Raw genomic sequence first — 14,085 nt, 5'->3', positions numbered from 1 at the left:
AACTCATCCGGGGTACAGAGATATTGTGAACCAATCATGGCAGGCTGGCTATAGAGAGATGCATGGCAAGCTTTCAGAAGTGCAGAAGAACTCTTTGGAGTTTAATTCTAAAGTGTTCGGCAACATTTTCGTTAGGAAATGCAAATTGGAGAGACAGATTAATTTCCTTCAGAAGCGACTTGAAGTAATGGAAGATTTGTCTATGCGGCAAAAAGAAAAACAGCTGATTGAGGAATTTAATAACATGCTTGTGCAGGAGGAACTTCTATGGTTTCAAAAATCCAGAGAGCAGTGGGTAAAATTTGGGGCTAGAAATACAAAGTTCTTTCATGTCCAGACTCTTGTGCGGAGAAAGCATAATAAGATTCATGGTCTCTTTCTTCAAGATGGGGTGTGGGAAACAGACCCGGATATCCTTAAAAGGGAAGCTGAATCCTTCTATAAACGCCTATTCTGCCAGTCGGAGGATGTAGACTTAGGTTGTCTTGGTGATGTGCCGTTGCCTTCCCTGAATGATGAAGCCTGTTGTAGCCTCACAGCGCCAGTTACTCTGGAAGAAGTTAAGTCGGCTGTTTTCAGTATGCATTCTTTTAAGGCGCCGGGCCCTGATGGGTTTCAGGCTTTCTTCTTTAAAGAATACTGGAAGATTGTTGGTTTTGATGTTTAGACTATGGTTCGTCATGCGTTCTCTGGTTTGGATATGGATCCAAGGATGATGGAAACTCTTGTGGTTCTTATTCCGAAGGTAGAAAACCCGGTTTCCATGAAGGATTTCCGACTAATTAGTCTCTGTAATGTGGTTTATAAAGTTATAACGAAGGTCCTGGTCAATAGACTTCGTCCCCATCTCAAAGAGATTATTGGGCCCCTTCAAGGAGGGTTTATCCCGGGGAGAGGAACCCCAGACAACATCATTGTAGCACAAGAGGTTCTCCATTTCATGAAAAGACAAAGTCAAAGAAAGGCACCCTGGCCTTTAAGATTGATTTGGAGAAAGCGTACGATAGAGTGGATTGGGGATTTCTGAAACAAACCCTGGTGAGTTTTGGCTTTCCTCCTCCGACAGTCAATCTGATTATGCGTTGTGTCACTGCTTCCTCACTGTCTATCCTCTGGAATGGGGATAGATTAAATAGCTTTACTCCGAGCAGGGGTCTTAGGCAAGGAGATCCTATATCACTGTATCTGTTTGTGTTGTGTATGAAGAGATTGTCCTGTTCTATTAATCAGCAAGTTGATAAGGGCTTGTGGAAGCCGGTTGCGGTTTCTAGAGGGGGTCCAAGAATTTCTCATTTGATGTTTGCCGATGATTTGCTTCTTTTCTGTAAAGCTGAAAAACAGCAAGTTCAAACTGTAATGGTAGCTTTGGAAAATTTCTGCAAAGCCTCTGGGATGAAGGTTAATGTGGAAAAATCTAAAGCGCTATGCTCCAGGAATGTTTCAGCGACAAGAAAAGAGATTTTCACTGGAGTCTCCTCCATCAGATTCGTCCAGAACTTGGGCATGTATTTAGGGGTGAACCTTAATCACTCTCGGGTGACACGCGCAACTTTCAACGATGTTTTGGGCAAGATTCGGGGAAGGCTAGCCAGCTGGAAAGGGAGATTGCTTAATAAGGCAGGCAGACTCTGTTTGCTCAACTCGGTAGTGACTGTAATTCCTACTTATCGCATGCAAGTATCTCTCTTCCCTAAAGGGGTAACTAATAAGATAGAATCCATGATGTGAAACTTTCTATGGAAGGGTCAAGCTGATGGTGGAGGCCTGAATCTAGTTAACTGGAAAGTGTTGGTCACTCCTAAGAAGTTTGGAGGTCTGGGAATTAGAGATCCTTTTTGTGCCAATTATTGCTCTTCTTGGAAAACTAGTTTGGCAACTTTTTCACCATCCCGACAAGCTATGGGTTCAACTGTTGACGGAGAAATACCATTCTTCTAAGGATGATTGTTTTAGTCGGTTTCGAAGAAGGGGATCTTATGTTTGGAAGAGTATATGTCGAGCTTGGGATATCCTGAAGGAAGGTTTTAGTTGGTGCATTAGGGATTTGGAACAGAACTTTTGGTTTTCTAAATGGAGAAGAGAGGGGCGACTGTGTCAGGAGATGGATTATGTTCACATTTCTGATTCGGATCTCAGGATCTTGGACCTTTAGTCATCTGGACAGTGGAACCTTGAGAATATCTATTCTCCTCTGAATCAGTCTCTGCAGAGCAACATTAACTCTTACAACCCATATGTTCAAGCTGGTTCAGAGGTCGGTTGGTGTTGGACTGGTGCGGCCTCAAAGGTTTATGATGCTCATAGTGGTTATTTGTGGCTCAGTAAGAAGATGTTTAGTTGGGAGGATAGGGGTAATTGGCTTTGGCTTTGGCGTCAACATGTTCCGGAAAAGCACAAATTTTTGGCCTGGCTATGTCTTCGGGAGGCTCTTCCTACTGCTGCATTTCGTTTTAGGAGGGGCATTTCGCACACGGATAGCTGTCCACGATGTTTCTCAGGTCAGGAATCGGTTTTACATTGTATTCGGGATTGTCCAAAAGCCCAACTTGTTTGGCAAGCTTTAGGGATCTCCGATCAACCAGTGGATTTGATGAGTTGGTTCTTACATAATAGCAAACAGCGCCCCTTTAGATTCTTTGCTGGTCTCTGGTGGATTTGGTGTTCGAGAAATAACGAGATCTTTCATCCTCACGAGCATTGGACCACAGACAAGGTGATTGGTATGGCTTTGTCCTTAGAAAAGGAGCTCCGAAATATTTTTGAGTTGCAACGACTATCTATCCCCTCAATCATTAGTGGCTCTTGGATTCCCCCCTCAGTGGGTACCTTTAAGATTAACTGTGATGCTAGCTATCCTGGCAGTGGTGCTCGAGTTAGTTTTGCTTGTGTTAGCAGAGATTGGAAGGGAAGGTGGCAACGAGGCTGTCTGGGAACAATTGAGAGTCGTAGCATTTTGCAAGGAGAGTTGTTTGCTATTTGGAAAGGCTTTCTTTTAGCATGGGACTCGAGACAAAGAGACATTATATGTGAGACAGACTGTGTGGAGGCTTTTACTATTGTCAATAATTTACAAGATTGCTCTGGGGTTTATTGATCATTTGGTGTTAAAAATTCGAGATATCATGTCTTGGAAATGGCGTGCTGATCTTCGGTTGATCTTGAGAGATGCAAATACAGTAGCAGACATCATGACAAAGACTACAATGAGGACTATTTCTCCCCAAGTGGAGCTTCCATTGCCTTGGAAGGAGTTTGAGAGTAGTATTCAGCGGGACTGCCTTTCTTAAGCAGTTTCTTGTTTTTTTTTCTTTCTTAGTTTTTGTTTATTTTCTTTTAAGTCACCAAAAAAAAAAAAAAGAACCAAGAACCTTAGAGCAAAAGCAACTTTTACTTGCCACTCAACTATTGCACTTTTTAACTTTATGTGTGACACATATTAATTATATAGTATACATAAATATCTAATTTAATTTTTGTTTTTTCTATTTTTCAAATTAATTATATTTTAATTATATACCATTATATAAATATAAATTTCACTAAAAGTTTATTAATCTGCTTGATCTATTTCAATGCTAGTATTGTGATTAAGGTTATTTATTTTGATATTAGTGTTAAAATCTACTAATATTATAGTTAGATGATAGGTTTTGTGAATTAATTATTTTTTATTGTGTCAAATTAAGATACTATTGTAGTATTACTGATAAATTTTATAGTTTTTTTATATTAGTTATTTTTAGAAGTTGAGACTTAATTCTTCATAAAATATTAGTGAAGTTATGTATTTCAAATTTTAATTTTAAGTTTTTAACTATTTTATATTTTATATTTATGTGAGACCGATTTTACCGGTTCAACTAATAATTTATCAGTTGAACTAATAAATCAGTAAACTAATAGTTTGACCGGTTCGATTATCGGTTTGATTTTAACAACTATGGCCTGAAGATTTGGTCCGGGCTCAAATGGTTTGAGTTATTGGTCTGATTTTATTGTTATCAAGTTTAGATTCGAAGCATAAAATATTGGCCAGTTAAACTATTCAACCGGGTTAGAAAATGCCCAAGCCACTTGGACCGGCCATTTGAACCCAAAAATAAAAAAATTATACATTTTAATATATACTTGTGACTAATGCATCAATATCATAAAGAACAAGTTTGCAACTTTGACACTGAGCTATGAATCAATTGATGAATGGTAACTACATTTTTATGAAATTTAGCATTATAAGACGAGTAAATAATTAAATTCGTTATTAAAAGATTATTTGTTCTCTAATTTAGTTCCTAATAAAAAAATTTTTTAATCAAATTCATATTTTAAATATTTTAAGTTAATCACGTTAATTTTTTTAGTACTTTTATTATTAATAGTATCATAATTTATTAATATAACACATTAAATATCTAACAATCCTAATTAGATATTAATATGATAAGTTCATGAAATTAGATTAAATCAAAATCCAATTACGAGGGATTTTGAGGTATAAAAATTCTTAAATTTTGAGATTAATTTGATTTAATTTCATAAATTTATTATGTTAGTATACTAAGTGTGGAGTTAAATTCCAAAATGGTCCCTGAGATTGGCGTCGTGCACTAAAATCGTCCCTAAGATTCTAATTGTATCAATTACGTCTCTGAGATTGACAAAAATGCACTACATTAGTCCTTGACCTATTTTTCATTAACAACGTGATGACATAACTTGATAACGTGAGCTATTAGTAATACGTGTCACTTCATGATTTAGTCACGTATAATGGTATGATGATGTGTTGACTAGTGATATGTGGCAAGCTAACGTGAATAGTTGTGCCACATGTCACAGTGCTATTTGGCCACGTGTTTGTTTGTGCCATGTGTTACAACAATATTCGTCCACGTGGCATCCATTATATCATCATTGTAGATGTACCAAATTAGTCTTTCACTTTGCGTTAAGTGACTCATTTTAATCCCTGAAATTGAATATCGTGCATCAAACTGGTCCCTTCACTAGTTTTTTCTCCTTTTTTTCTATAAATTCAAAATTCTCAAAATCTTTGAATCCATTAATTTCAATTTTATGTTTTCACATGTTATTTAAATACAAGTGCTTTTATAAAATGTTTTTTCTCTTACGTGTACTCCTAACCGCCGTTTTGGAGTTGACGTGAAGATATTTCAAGCATCCCCACTACCATCTCCGACTTCTTTTATCTAGACTGAAGAGGTCGGAGATGGTAGTGAGGGTGCTTGAGTTGCTTTCAGTCTAACTCATTTGCACACAACGGAAACTTGTATTTCATAAGATCCAAAAAAAAGTGTATTTAATTCTTAATTTCTTGTTAAAACACATTGTTTTTTATGAAAAAATGTGTCTAATCAATTATATAATTCTTTTTTCATAATAACATACTTATATATTACAAAATTTACCAATGTTAAATTATTATAGAAAAAATTATATAATTAAAACTAAAATCTTAAAAATTTTTATAAAAGCACTTGTATTTAAACGATATGTAAAAAAATGGAATTGAAATTAGTGCTTCCAAGATATTAAAAATTTTTAATTTTTTAAAAAATGAAAAAAAAAAAAAACAGGTGAAGGGACTAGTTTGGTGCACAACATTCAATTTCAGGTACTAAAATGAATTACTTTGCATAGGAACTAATTTGGTGCATCTACAATGATAATATAATAGATGACACGTGGACGAATACTGTTACGACACGTGACACAAATAGACACGTGGCCAAATAGCATTTTGTAACGTGGCACAACCATCCACATCAGCATGCCACGTGTCACTGGTCAACACATCATCATACCATTACACGTGGTCAAATTATGGAGTGACACGTGTCATTAACAGCCTACGTCATCAAACCATGTCATCACGTCGTTAATGGAAAATGGGTCAGGACTAACGTAGTGCATTTTTGTCGATCTCAAAAACGTAATTGGTGCAATTAAAATCTTAGGGACGATTTTAGTGCACAACACCAATCTCAAAAACCATCTTAGAGTTTAACTCACTAAATATGTGGTGTAGTGTCACTTAAAATATCACATTAATAAATTTTAACACCATCAACTACTCAATAACAGAAAAATTAATGTAACTAATTTAAAAATTTTAATAAAAAAACATTTTACGAATCAATTTAAAAAACAAATAATCTTTTATAAACGAATTTCATCGTCTACTCGATATAAAACTTTTAGTTATAAATTGATGGTTAAAAAAGTCCCATTCGAGGCGAAATAAAAAAAATCATTATTCAATAATCAATACATCTTAATGATCTTATTTTACAATAATAATAATAATAATAATAATAATAATAAATTAAAAATTATTGAAAATTTTTAATACGGTAAATTTATAAAAAAAAAAATTAATGTAATAGTTATATATCTTTGTATATAAGTCTCGCCTTTAGAAACCAAAAAAAAAGATATAAGTCTCGCCTTTACATGGTATACTAGTAACGGCTTCTTCCCACTCTTCCCCTGCTTGTTCCGCCGCCACAGCCGGTGCCATCTATCCATCATACTTTCTCATCGGCCGCCGCAACTGTTGCTGCTCTCTCCGGTTGACCTTCCTCATCAGTTCTCATCGCATCCTCTTTTCCTTTCTTCCTTCAATTTGCTATTGCGTTTAACGTTTTATGCTGCCACTCACTTCATTCTCCTACTTCCAAGAACTCCTTATCTAGCTTCCAATTCATCCATCTTCTTGTTTCCGTTGTTTGTTCCCCGTTCGAGTTCTTCAGCATCAGTTGTGGAAAAGCTCTGAACTCTGTAGCTGTGTGTTCGATTGAGGGGTTTTTGTAGGGTTTTGCTGGTGAAAAACAGAGCTCACGGAATGGGGAAGAAAGGAGGGGGGAAAAGTTTCCCTAAGAATAAAAAAGCCATAAAAAACGATAAGAAGAGTTCCCGGCATCCTTTTTCAGCTGATGACATGGACGACGAGATTGATGCCTGTAACACTATTTTCTTGCTTCTTTTTTCTCTTTTTTCCACCCTTAAAATTGAGTGTTTTTGTTTTTTTTTTTTTTTTTTTCTTGCTTAATATAGTTTGAGCTTATTGTTCTTATTATCGTAGTAATTGCGATTATGCATTTGGGCTGCTTTTCACTGATTTACTTTTTTGATAATCCCTTTTCATGTTGCAGTCAATAAGCAGAGAGATATCATCCCACTTGACGTGAATGCTGATGCTGAAGAGTCGGACGAAGATGATGAAGTCCCTGTTTTTGATAAGGTTTTGGTGCTACAGACTCTTTTTCTTTTTTTCTTTTTTTCAATATATGAAAATTTGAAGGCTCAATTAAACCTGAGGTATCATGCATTTTGTGCTTATTTTGATTGCATAAGAATTAGAAACGAAGTTTTTTTTTTTTTTTTTTTAATTGACTCTCATTTGTTTTCTTCTCAAATTTTGCCCAAAAGGGTATTGATGATAGTGAAGATGAAGACTTTGACGACGATGAGGAGGAGGACAATGAGGATGCTGATGATGATTTGTCGAAAAGTAAGCATGAGTTTTCTGTGTTTGCATATGCATCAAAGTTATTCATTAGATTTGATTGAGATGGATGTTGTATATGATAATATATGACTCCTACCTAAAGAAAGTTACCTTAAGAGAATGCTTGACCTCAAGATTGAATCTCAATCATCCTGCTTTGGTAGTTCTAATTACCTTAAGATAATGCTTGATCTCAAGATTGAATCTCAATCATCCTGCTTCGGTAGTTCTAATTACCTTAAGATAATGCTTGATCTCAAGATTGAATCTCAATTATCCTGATTTGGTAGTTTCGACTTATATTATCTGCATTCTTTTCTGTAAGGATGGGGATGCTGGAATTTTGAAACCCAACTTTAAGAGTGTTTTTTGTAGCAACCTTTATAAATCATATATGCGAAGGTCAACAAGTTACATTTGTAAACTGACACTAGATAGTATTATTGTTCTGCAACTACTTTTGTACTAGAAATTATAATTTCACAGGTTTTCAAGTCTTCCATTTTTTCACATGTATAATTGATGTTCCCCATTTCTTTTTCATGTTTATTTCATTTTTATTTTTTTTAAATAAATATGCTTTTAACGAGTATTACAGTTTGAATTATGGTAGCAGATCCAACAGTGTTCTGTTTGTTTAATTTATTGCTTATTAAGCATATGGGTATAGTTTAGGCTAAAGAGAAAAATGATTGCTAACTTCAATGTGTTACTTTTAAAAGTTTTTGAAATGCAATTTATTCAAGACTCGAGATATAATGTTGCTAATTATTGATGTGTGCTTTTTCCTCAGTGATTAGGCAAAGAAAATATTTACGTGCAAAGTTTGGCACGGGTGAGGATGATATGCATGATGATGAAGAGGAGGAGGATGAAGATAATAAGCTTACTTGGGGAGGAAAGAGGTTTGCTCATGGTGCTGAGAACCGTAATTTTGAGGTTAGGATTTGAGCAATACATTATACTTGTGTAAAGGATTTTTGCTATGGGATAGATAAATGTTTAGACAAGCAAGTTTTTATGGGATAGGGTTCGACATTTATTCTCGTGATCTTTTTAGAAGACTTCCACTTGAACAATATTTCTTTTTAGATAGCTTTTTTCTTTTTCTTATCCTCCCATCTTTTTGTACTACTCTTCTCTCCATTTGAGCAATATTTTTCTTTATATAGAGAAAAAAACAAATTTTTGCTACATGTAATTTTTAAACCATTTACAGATAGTTGTTCTCCTTGTGGATTTGTTGGTGTATTTTATTTTTTCCTACATTTATTTCTGTTGAATAATCTTTATTTTTAATTTCTTTAAGCTACAATCGAGTGATGATGAGGACCCAAAAGAAGAGGAAAAATTGGCATTACAACAACAGAAGGATAAAGCAAAATATTATACAATGGAGGACTATGGCCTTGTTGATATTAGTGAAGGCAAGGACGATGAGATAATGACTTTCGAGGTGAGTGCTGTTCTGTGCTGCTGACTGTATACATCATTACTTTGCTGCTGATTATGTATGTTGTTACTTTGCTGTCTAAGGGAAGGCAATTTTAATGAAGAAACATGTAGTGGGGAGTAAAAGGGAGAGAGAATCTGTAGAAGGTGCTGCATCTAAACATAGCTTTCTTTTATCTGTACAGGATGCATCAGACAAAGGAAAGGGGGCAGTAAGGTCACCAGATAGAGATATAACTTTCACTGTTGAGGATCTGAAAGCTTTGTCAAAGGAGGAGCAAATGAATATACTTCATAGGTCAGAATCTTATATTCATCACGTAGTTCTGGTTTCTTTCAAATTTGTCATTAGCTTTTCCTGGAATGTACCTCTGTCTAACAATAATTATTTTGTATTGATTTTAATATTCATTACAAACTCTAATTAAAATTGACATATGTAGGGAAGGGGCAAAGGGTAGGAAAAGTGTTGCTGATGTTCTATATGGAATATGTTTTCCTTTGCTTTTTCTTGATTAGAGACTAACTTTGCAGGTCCGCTCCAGATTTAGTTGGTTGGTTGTCAGAACTAAATGAGGCACATGAACAGCTTGAAGCAAAAGTTAACCCATTCTTAAGCAAGGTTTTTTCTCTTGCCCTGGTTCTTATTTTGGTTCCATGTTTGATTTCTGCACAAGTGATCAAAATAATGCAAATAGCATGTCCTATACTTTAAGGGAAAAATTCAGTTACTGTAACACATAACCCTGAATTATTGTTGGGTTCATTGGCTTTTTTGTTTGGTAAAAAATGGGCCATTGTTATATTATGTAGTATAATGCATGTTACCTAATGATGGTATGCCCATTATCAACGTGGATGACAGATGACTTATAGAAGCATGTCAGAAGGAAAAATGTTCTTGATCATTGAGATATTGATACTAAAGAAATAGAGTTGGTTAAGTGATATCCATCAGTAATTAGTAATATCGGTAAAAGGCTGTGTTGTGATCAACTTGGTTTTTGTTTTTTATTACTTTCTCTATCAATCTCTTTTAAGCTTCAGTTATTTTTATTTCCTTTAACCAAGATATTAGGCCCCTTTTTGTTGATGAAATTGTAGATGTTTTCTATTTTTGCAGTGTTATGATTTTATTCAGAATAAAAATTATGTACCATGCTTTTTTTTCCAATGAGGATGAAGGAAGTGTTGTATTAGAATTGATTTTATATTTTGTGCAGGCTAAAGCAGGGGAATTGGATATGAAAGGTGTTGTGCGTTACTTTGAGTTGAAGCAGCTTCTTTTGTTGTCATATTGCCAAGCTATAACTTTCTACCTTCTCCTCAAGTCTGAAGGACAGCCAGTCCATGATCATCCTGTGATGGGTCGCCTTGAAGAGATCAAGAACTTATTGGATCAGGTTTTGTTATTTTCAAACTAACTAACATTTCTGGGATGAATACCAACATATTGTACTTCTACTTGATTGAGTCAAAATATTTGAGTGTGTTAACTTTCTATGCCGGATTTTCTAGTTAGTTTAGTAACCTGGATGTTGCATTGCATATATGAAGGTATTTGACCTGTTGCAGTGATATTCTAAGTAATCAATTTCTTTTAGATGGCTAGTTTGTTTGACTAAATTTATTGGGAATAACATGCAAGAGTATTTGACTTATTACCATCACATCAGTTGTTTAGTTTAGTTTTTGGTGGAGGCAAGTCTTCGTTGTTGTTGTTAACTGGATCAAATGACAAGACATTGTAGTTTCAACTAATTTATGTAGTGTATGACATTATTCACACCTTGTGGAACAAGGCTTCACTGCTATTGTTGATGGTGCTGGTGTTGATTCAACTAAATTTATTGGAATGCCTTTGCATATAATTATATAGAACAATGTAAATGTATATAATATTGCATACATCCTGACCTTGCATGTATAGAAGTTTTTAATGGATTAAGTGACAACACTGTGGTTTCGAGTAATTCGTGTAGTGTTTTCACACCTCGTGGGGCAAGGCTTAGCTACTGTTTTTTATGTTGCTGGTGTTAGTTCAACTAAATTTATTGGAATGCCTTTGCTTATCGTTATATAGATCAAGTATATAATATTGCATAAATCCTAACCTTGCTTAAATATTGAAGAAATTTTCCAGTTCATCCTAGATAAATGTGTGACCGTTCTTATGTGATTTCAATAGCAATGGAAACTGTATAATCATCTATAAATAATATGGTTGATGTTTAATTGCACTCAAATATCAGATTTGAGATGAAGAAGAAGAAAGTTTTCTTTGGATTTTGCAATTTTCTAACATGTCATATTCAACAGATAAAACAACTTGACACAGAACTTCCATTTGAACTCGAGGACATTCTTAAAGGAAATAATGGATTGGAACCGGTACTAAAGAATGCTCCAACAACAATCGATTCTTTTTCTATGGAGCCTTCTGTCTTTGCCAAATCACAGGAAGAAGTGGTAGTATTACGTCTTAATATTTCCTTGTAGATTTATCTATTTTTCAAACGATGATCTTCGGAAGTATACTCATCAGATCATTGTTTTTTATGTATTGACGCAGTCTCAAAAATCAGTCGAGACAGAAAAATTCCAATCCTTGAAGGATACTGTTCAGAAAGCAAGAAAAGATGAACATCAGGTGAATTGTTCTTGTCAATCAATAAGAATAGTGCTCGATTACTTCGAAATTATTGATTATTGATATAATATACCTCCTAAGTCCTACCTAATTGCCTATACAGTGCTGTACTTTTATTTGGTTTATTTATGTTGTTGTAAAAGACAGTTAATTTGACTTAAGTATCTGGGAATATGGCAGAAAGCTTCCATTGGTGTGCAAAGTTTGGAAATGTTAAAAGTTAGAGCTTCTCTTGAGGAAAAATTGAAGCAAAAGGGTTTGTACAGCTCCATTGCTCCAAAGTCTAGTGGGGCCCTAAAACGCTCAAGACCGGTTAATGGGTATAGCTATGCTCTTATATTATAAGCATTACTTGCTTCCAACTTCTATGAACTTATTAGAAACCTAACTTTTTGTAGACGGCTCGAAACATATGATGATTTTGTTGACGATACTGCGGATGTTAAGGGGGCAGCTGGCTTGGTTAATGGTTCCAATAAAGTTGCACAGTATCTTAATGCTAATTTGAAGAAACCAAAGGTACTGAAGTATAGATTTTTGTAAAATGTATTCTTGTGAAATTCATAATAACCTGCCGGGTGTTAGCTGCTACTTTCATAGTGTCGTTATTAATTAATTGTGTATGCTGTCTAGTCCTTATCATTCATGTTCATTTTTTGTATCACTTGAACGTGAAATATCTCATTAGTCCCCTGTTTGGATGAAGGTCATTTCTGGTGATGATGATTTACCCAAAAGAGATGATATTGGAGAAAGACGAAGGAAACACGAGCTCCGGGTTATGGCTGGTGCTGGTGTTCAGAATGAGGATGACAATGGTGGTGACTATGATGATGAAGTTGGCCGTCGTGGATCTGACGATGATACAAACGAAGAGGATGATTTTGATAGTGGTGACTCGGAAAATGAATTTTACAAACAAGTGGAACAACAGCGAAATGCAAAACTTGCTGCAAAAGCTCAGGTTTACTCGAGGTGAAGTTTTGGCACCCGTTATGTATTTTCAAATTTTTTTCGGGATGTATTGCTCTATGACATTGCTAGAAAATTCTTTTATCCGAAAATCCGAATAACCAGAATTTTTGTGGACCATAAAAAGAAAGTTATTGGAAATGTACTATTCGCTCATTTTAACATGGGAAATAAAGATTGGCTATTTGGCTTGCTTTTGCAGGAAGTCAGGGGTTGTCCCATCCATGCCAGAGACTATAGAAGGAAAACGCCAAATAACATCTCAGGTTCTTGCCCAATCTATCACTTTTTCTAATATAATTCATTATTCCTTACAAACTTGTAAATTCTTACTTCATTGTTGGCAATATTTTATAGATGGCAAAGAACAGGGGGTTGACTCGAATCCGCAACAAGGCAAAGAAGAATCCAAGAAAGAATTACAAGGTACCTAACAAAGAAGCAGTTATTCTTTGGATTAACTTCTCGGATATTAATGTTAAACTGCTATCTTTCATCACTTTATGTTTCCTAATTTTCTTTCTTTTGTTGTCTCAATGTTCAGCTCAAACACCAAAAGGCTCTCAAGAAGCGGCAGGGACAAGTTCAGAGTATTAGAAAGCCTACAGGTCCTTATGGTGGTGAAGCTACTGGAATTAATCCTTTCGTTAGTCGAAGCATCAGATTCAAGGACTGATATTGTCATGGGGTCTTGCTATATCATTTGAGTATCACAATTTTGAATCATCTAGTTAAGATGGAAGCAATTTTCTTCTTGCCATGTAACAGTGTAGAATAAAAACTGAAATGATTGTTGATTGGGAGAGAAGAATTTTATTTTAGTAGGTAAACATATTTTCTTAGCCTCATAGACCTTTCCAAATTTTCCAGTTTTGATCTAATTCTTGAGAGCAGTTGATTGTTTTTCTTTTTTCCCCAACTTTTGTATGGGGAATACAAAGCTAGCTCAAGAAACAAAGGCTTATTTTATTTGAGAAAGTTACTGTAATATTCTGATTCCCCTTATTCAGTTCTCTTTCTTTGGATTTTTCTCCTTATTTCTAATTTTTTTTTATCTTTTTATTATTATTATTATTATTATTTTTTTGTGGATGAGCTCGTCTTTTGTTTTTTAATTTTTGTTTCTCTTCTTCTGATGTATTCTTTTGTTTTTTCTCTTCTTTGGATGAGCCTGTGTGCATAGCGAAGCGTTGAGTACTAAATTACTAATATTAGTTTTCTTGTTGCACACTGCTTTGAATTGGTAAATCAAGAATGCTTTCATGGATTAGAATATCACCAACCCAGTTAGTATACTTTATATGGATTTAAATAAATTAGATTAAAAATATCAACCATCCATAAAATTTGGGTTTCCCGCTATGGAGATTGTTAAAGAATGTATCCAACACTTCAAACACTATTTTATGTATTAAATGTATATTTATAATTTCAAGTAAAACGAGTATATATATAATGACTTGGATTAAAAATATAAATA

General features: G+C 34.7%; 1 protein-coding gene across 1 annotated transcript; it reads left to right on the top strand.

Annotated features, from left to right (window-relative positions):
• The first annotated feature begins 6,423 nt into the window (after nt 1-6,423).
• LOC112783091 (protein THALLO) lies at nt 6,424-13,630 on the top strand. The gene is made up of 16 exons (XM_025825858.3): nt 6,424-6,983; nt 7,176-7,264; nt 7,453-7,534; nt 8,325-8,470; nt 8,841-8,987; nt 9,169-9,281; nt 9,518-9,605; nt 10,207-10,386; nt 11,303-11,452; nt 11,556-11,633; nt 11,814-11,953; nt 12,032-12,152; nt 12,340-12,608; nt 12,808-12,871; nt 12,963-13,031; nt 13,150-13,630. The coding sequence occupies exons 1-16, from the start codon at nt 6,866-6,868 to the stop codon at nt 13,279-13,281; spliced, it is 1,986 nt and encodes a 661-aa protein (XP_025681643.1). The 5' UTR covers nt 6,424-6,865; the 3' UTR covers nt 13,282-13,630.
• The last annotated feature ends 455 nt before the right edge of the window (nt 13,631-14,085 follow it).

This window comes from Arachis hypogaea, chromosome 20 (assembly GCF_003086295.3).
Source record: "Arachis hypogaea cultivar Tifrunner chromosome 20, arahy.Tifrunner.gnm2.J5K5, whole genome shotgun sequence".
NCBI lineage: Eukaryota > Viridiplantae > Streptophyta > Magnoliopsida > Fabales > Fabaceae > Arachis > Arachis hypogaea.
Note: the sequence above shows the minus strand (reverse complement) of the source record. Positions and strands in the feature narration are given on the sequence as shown.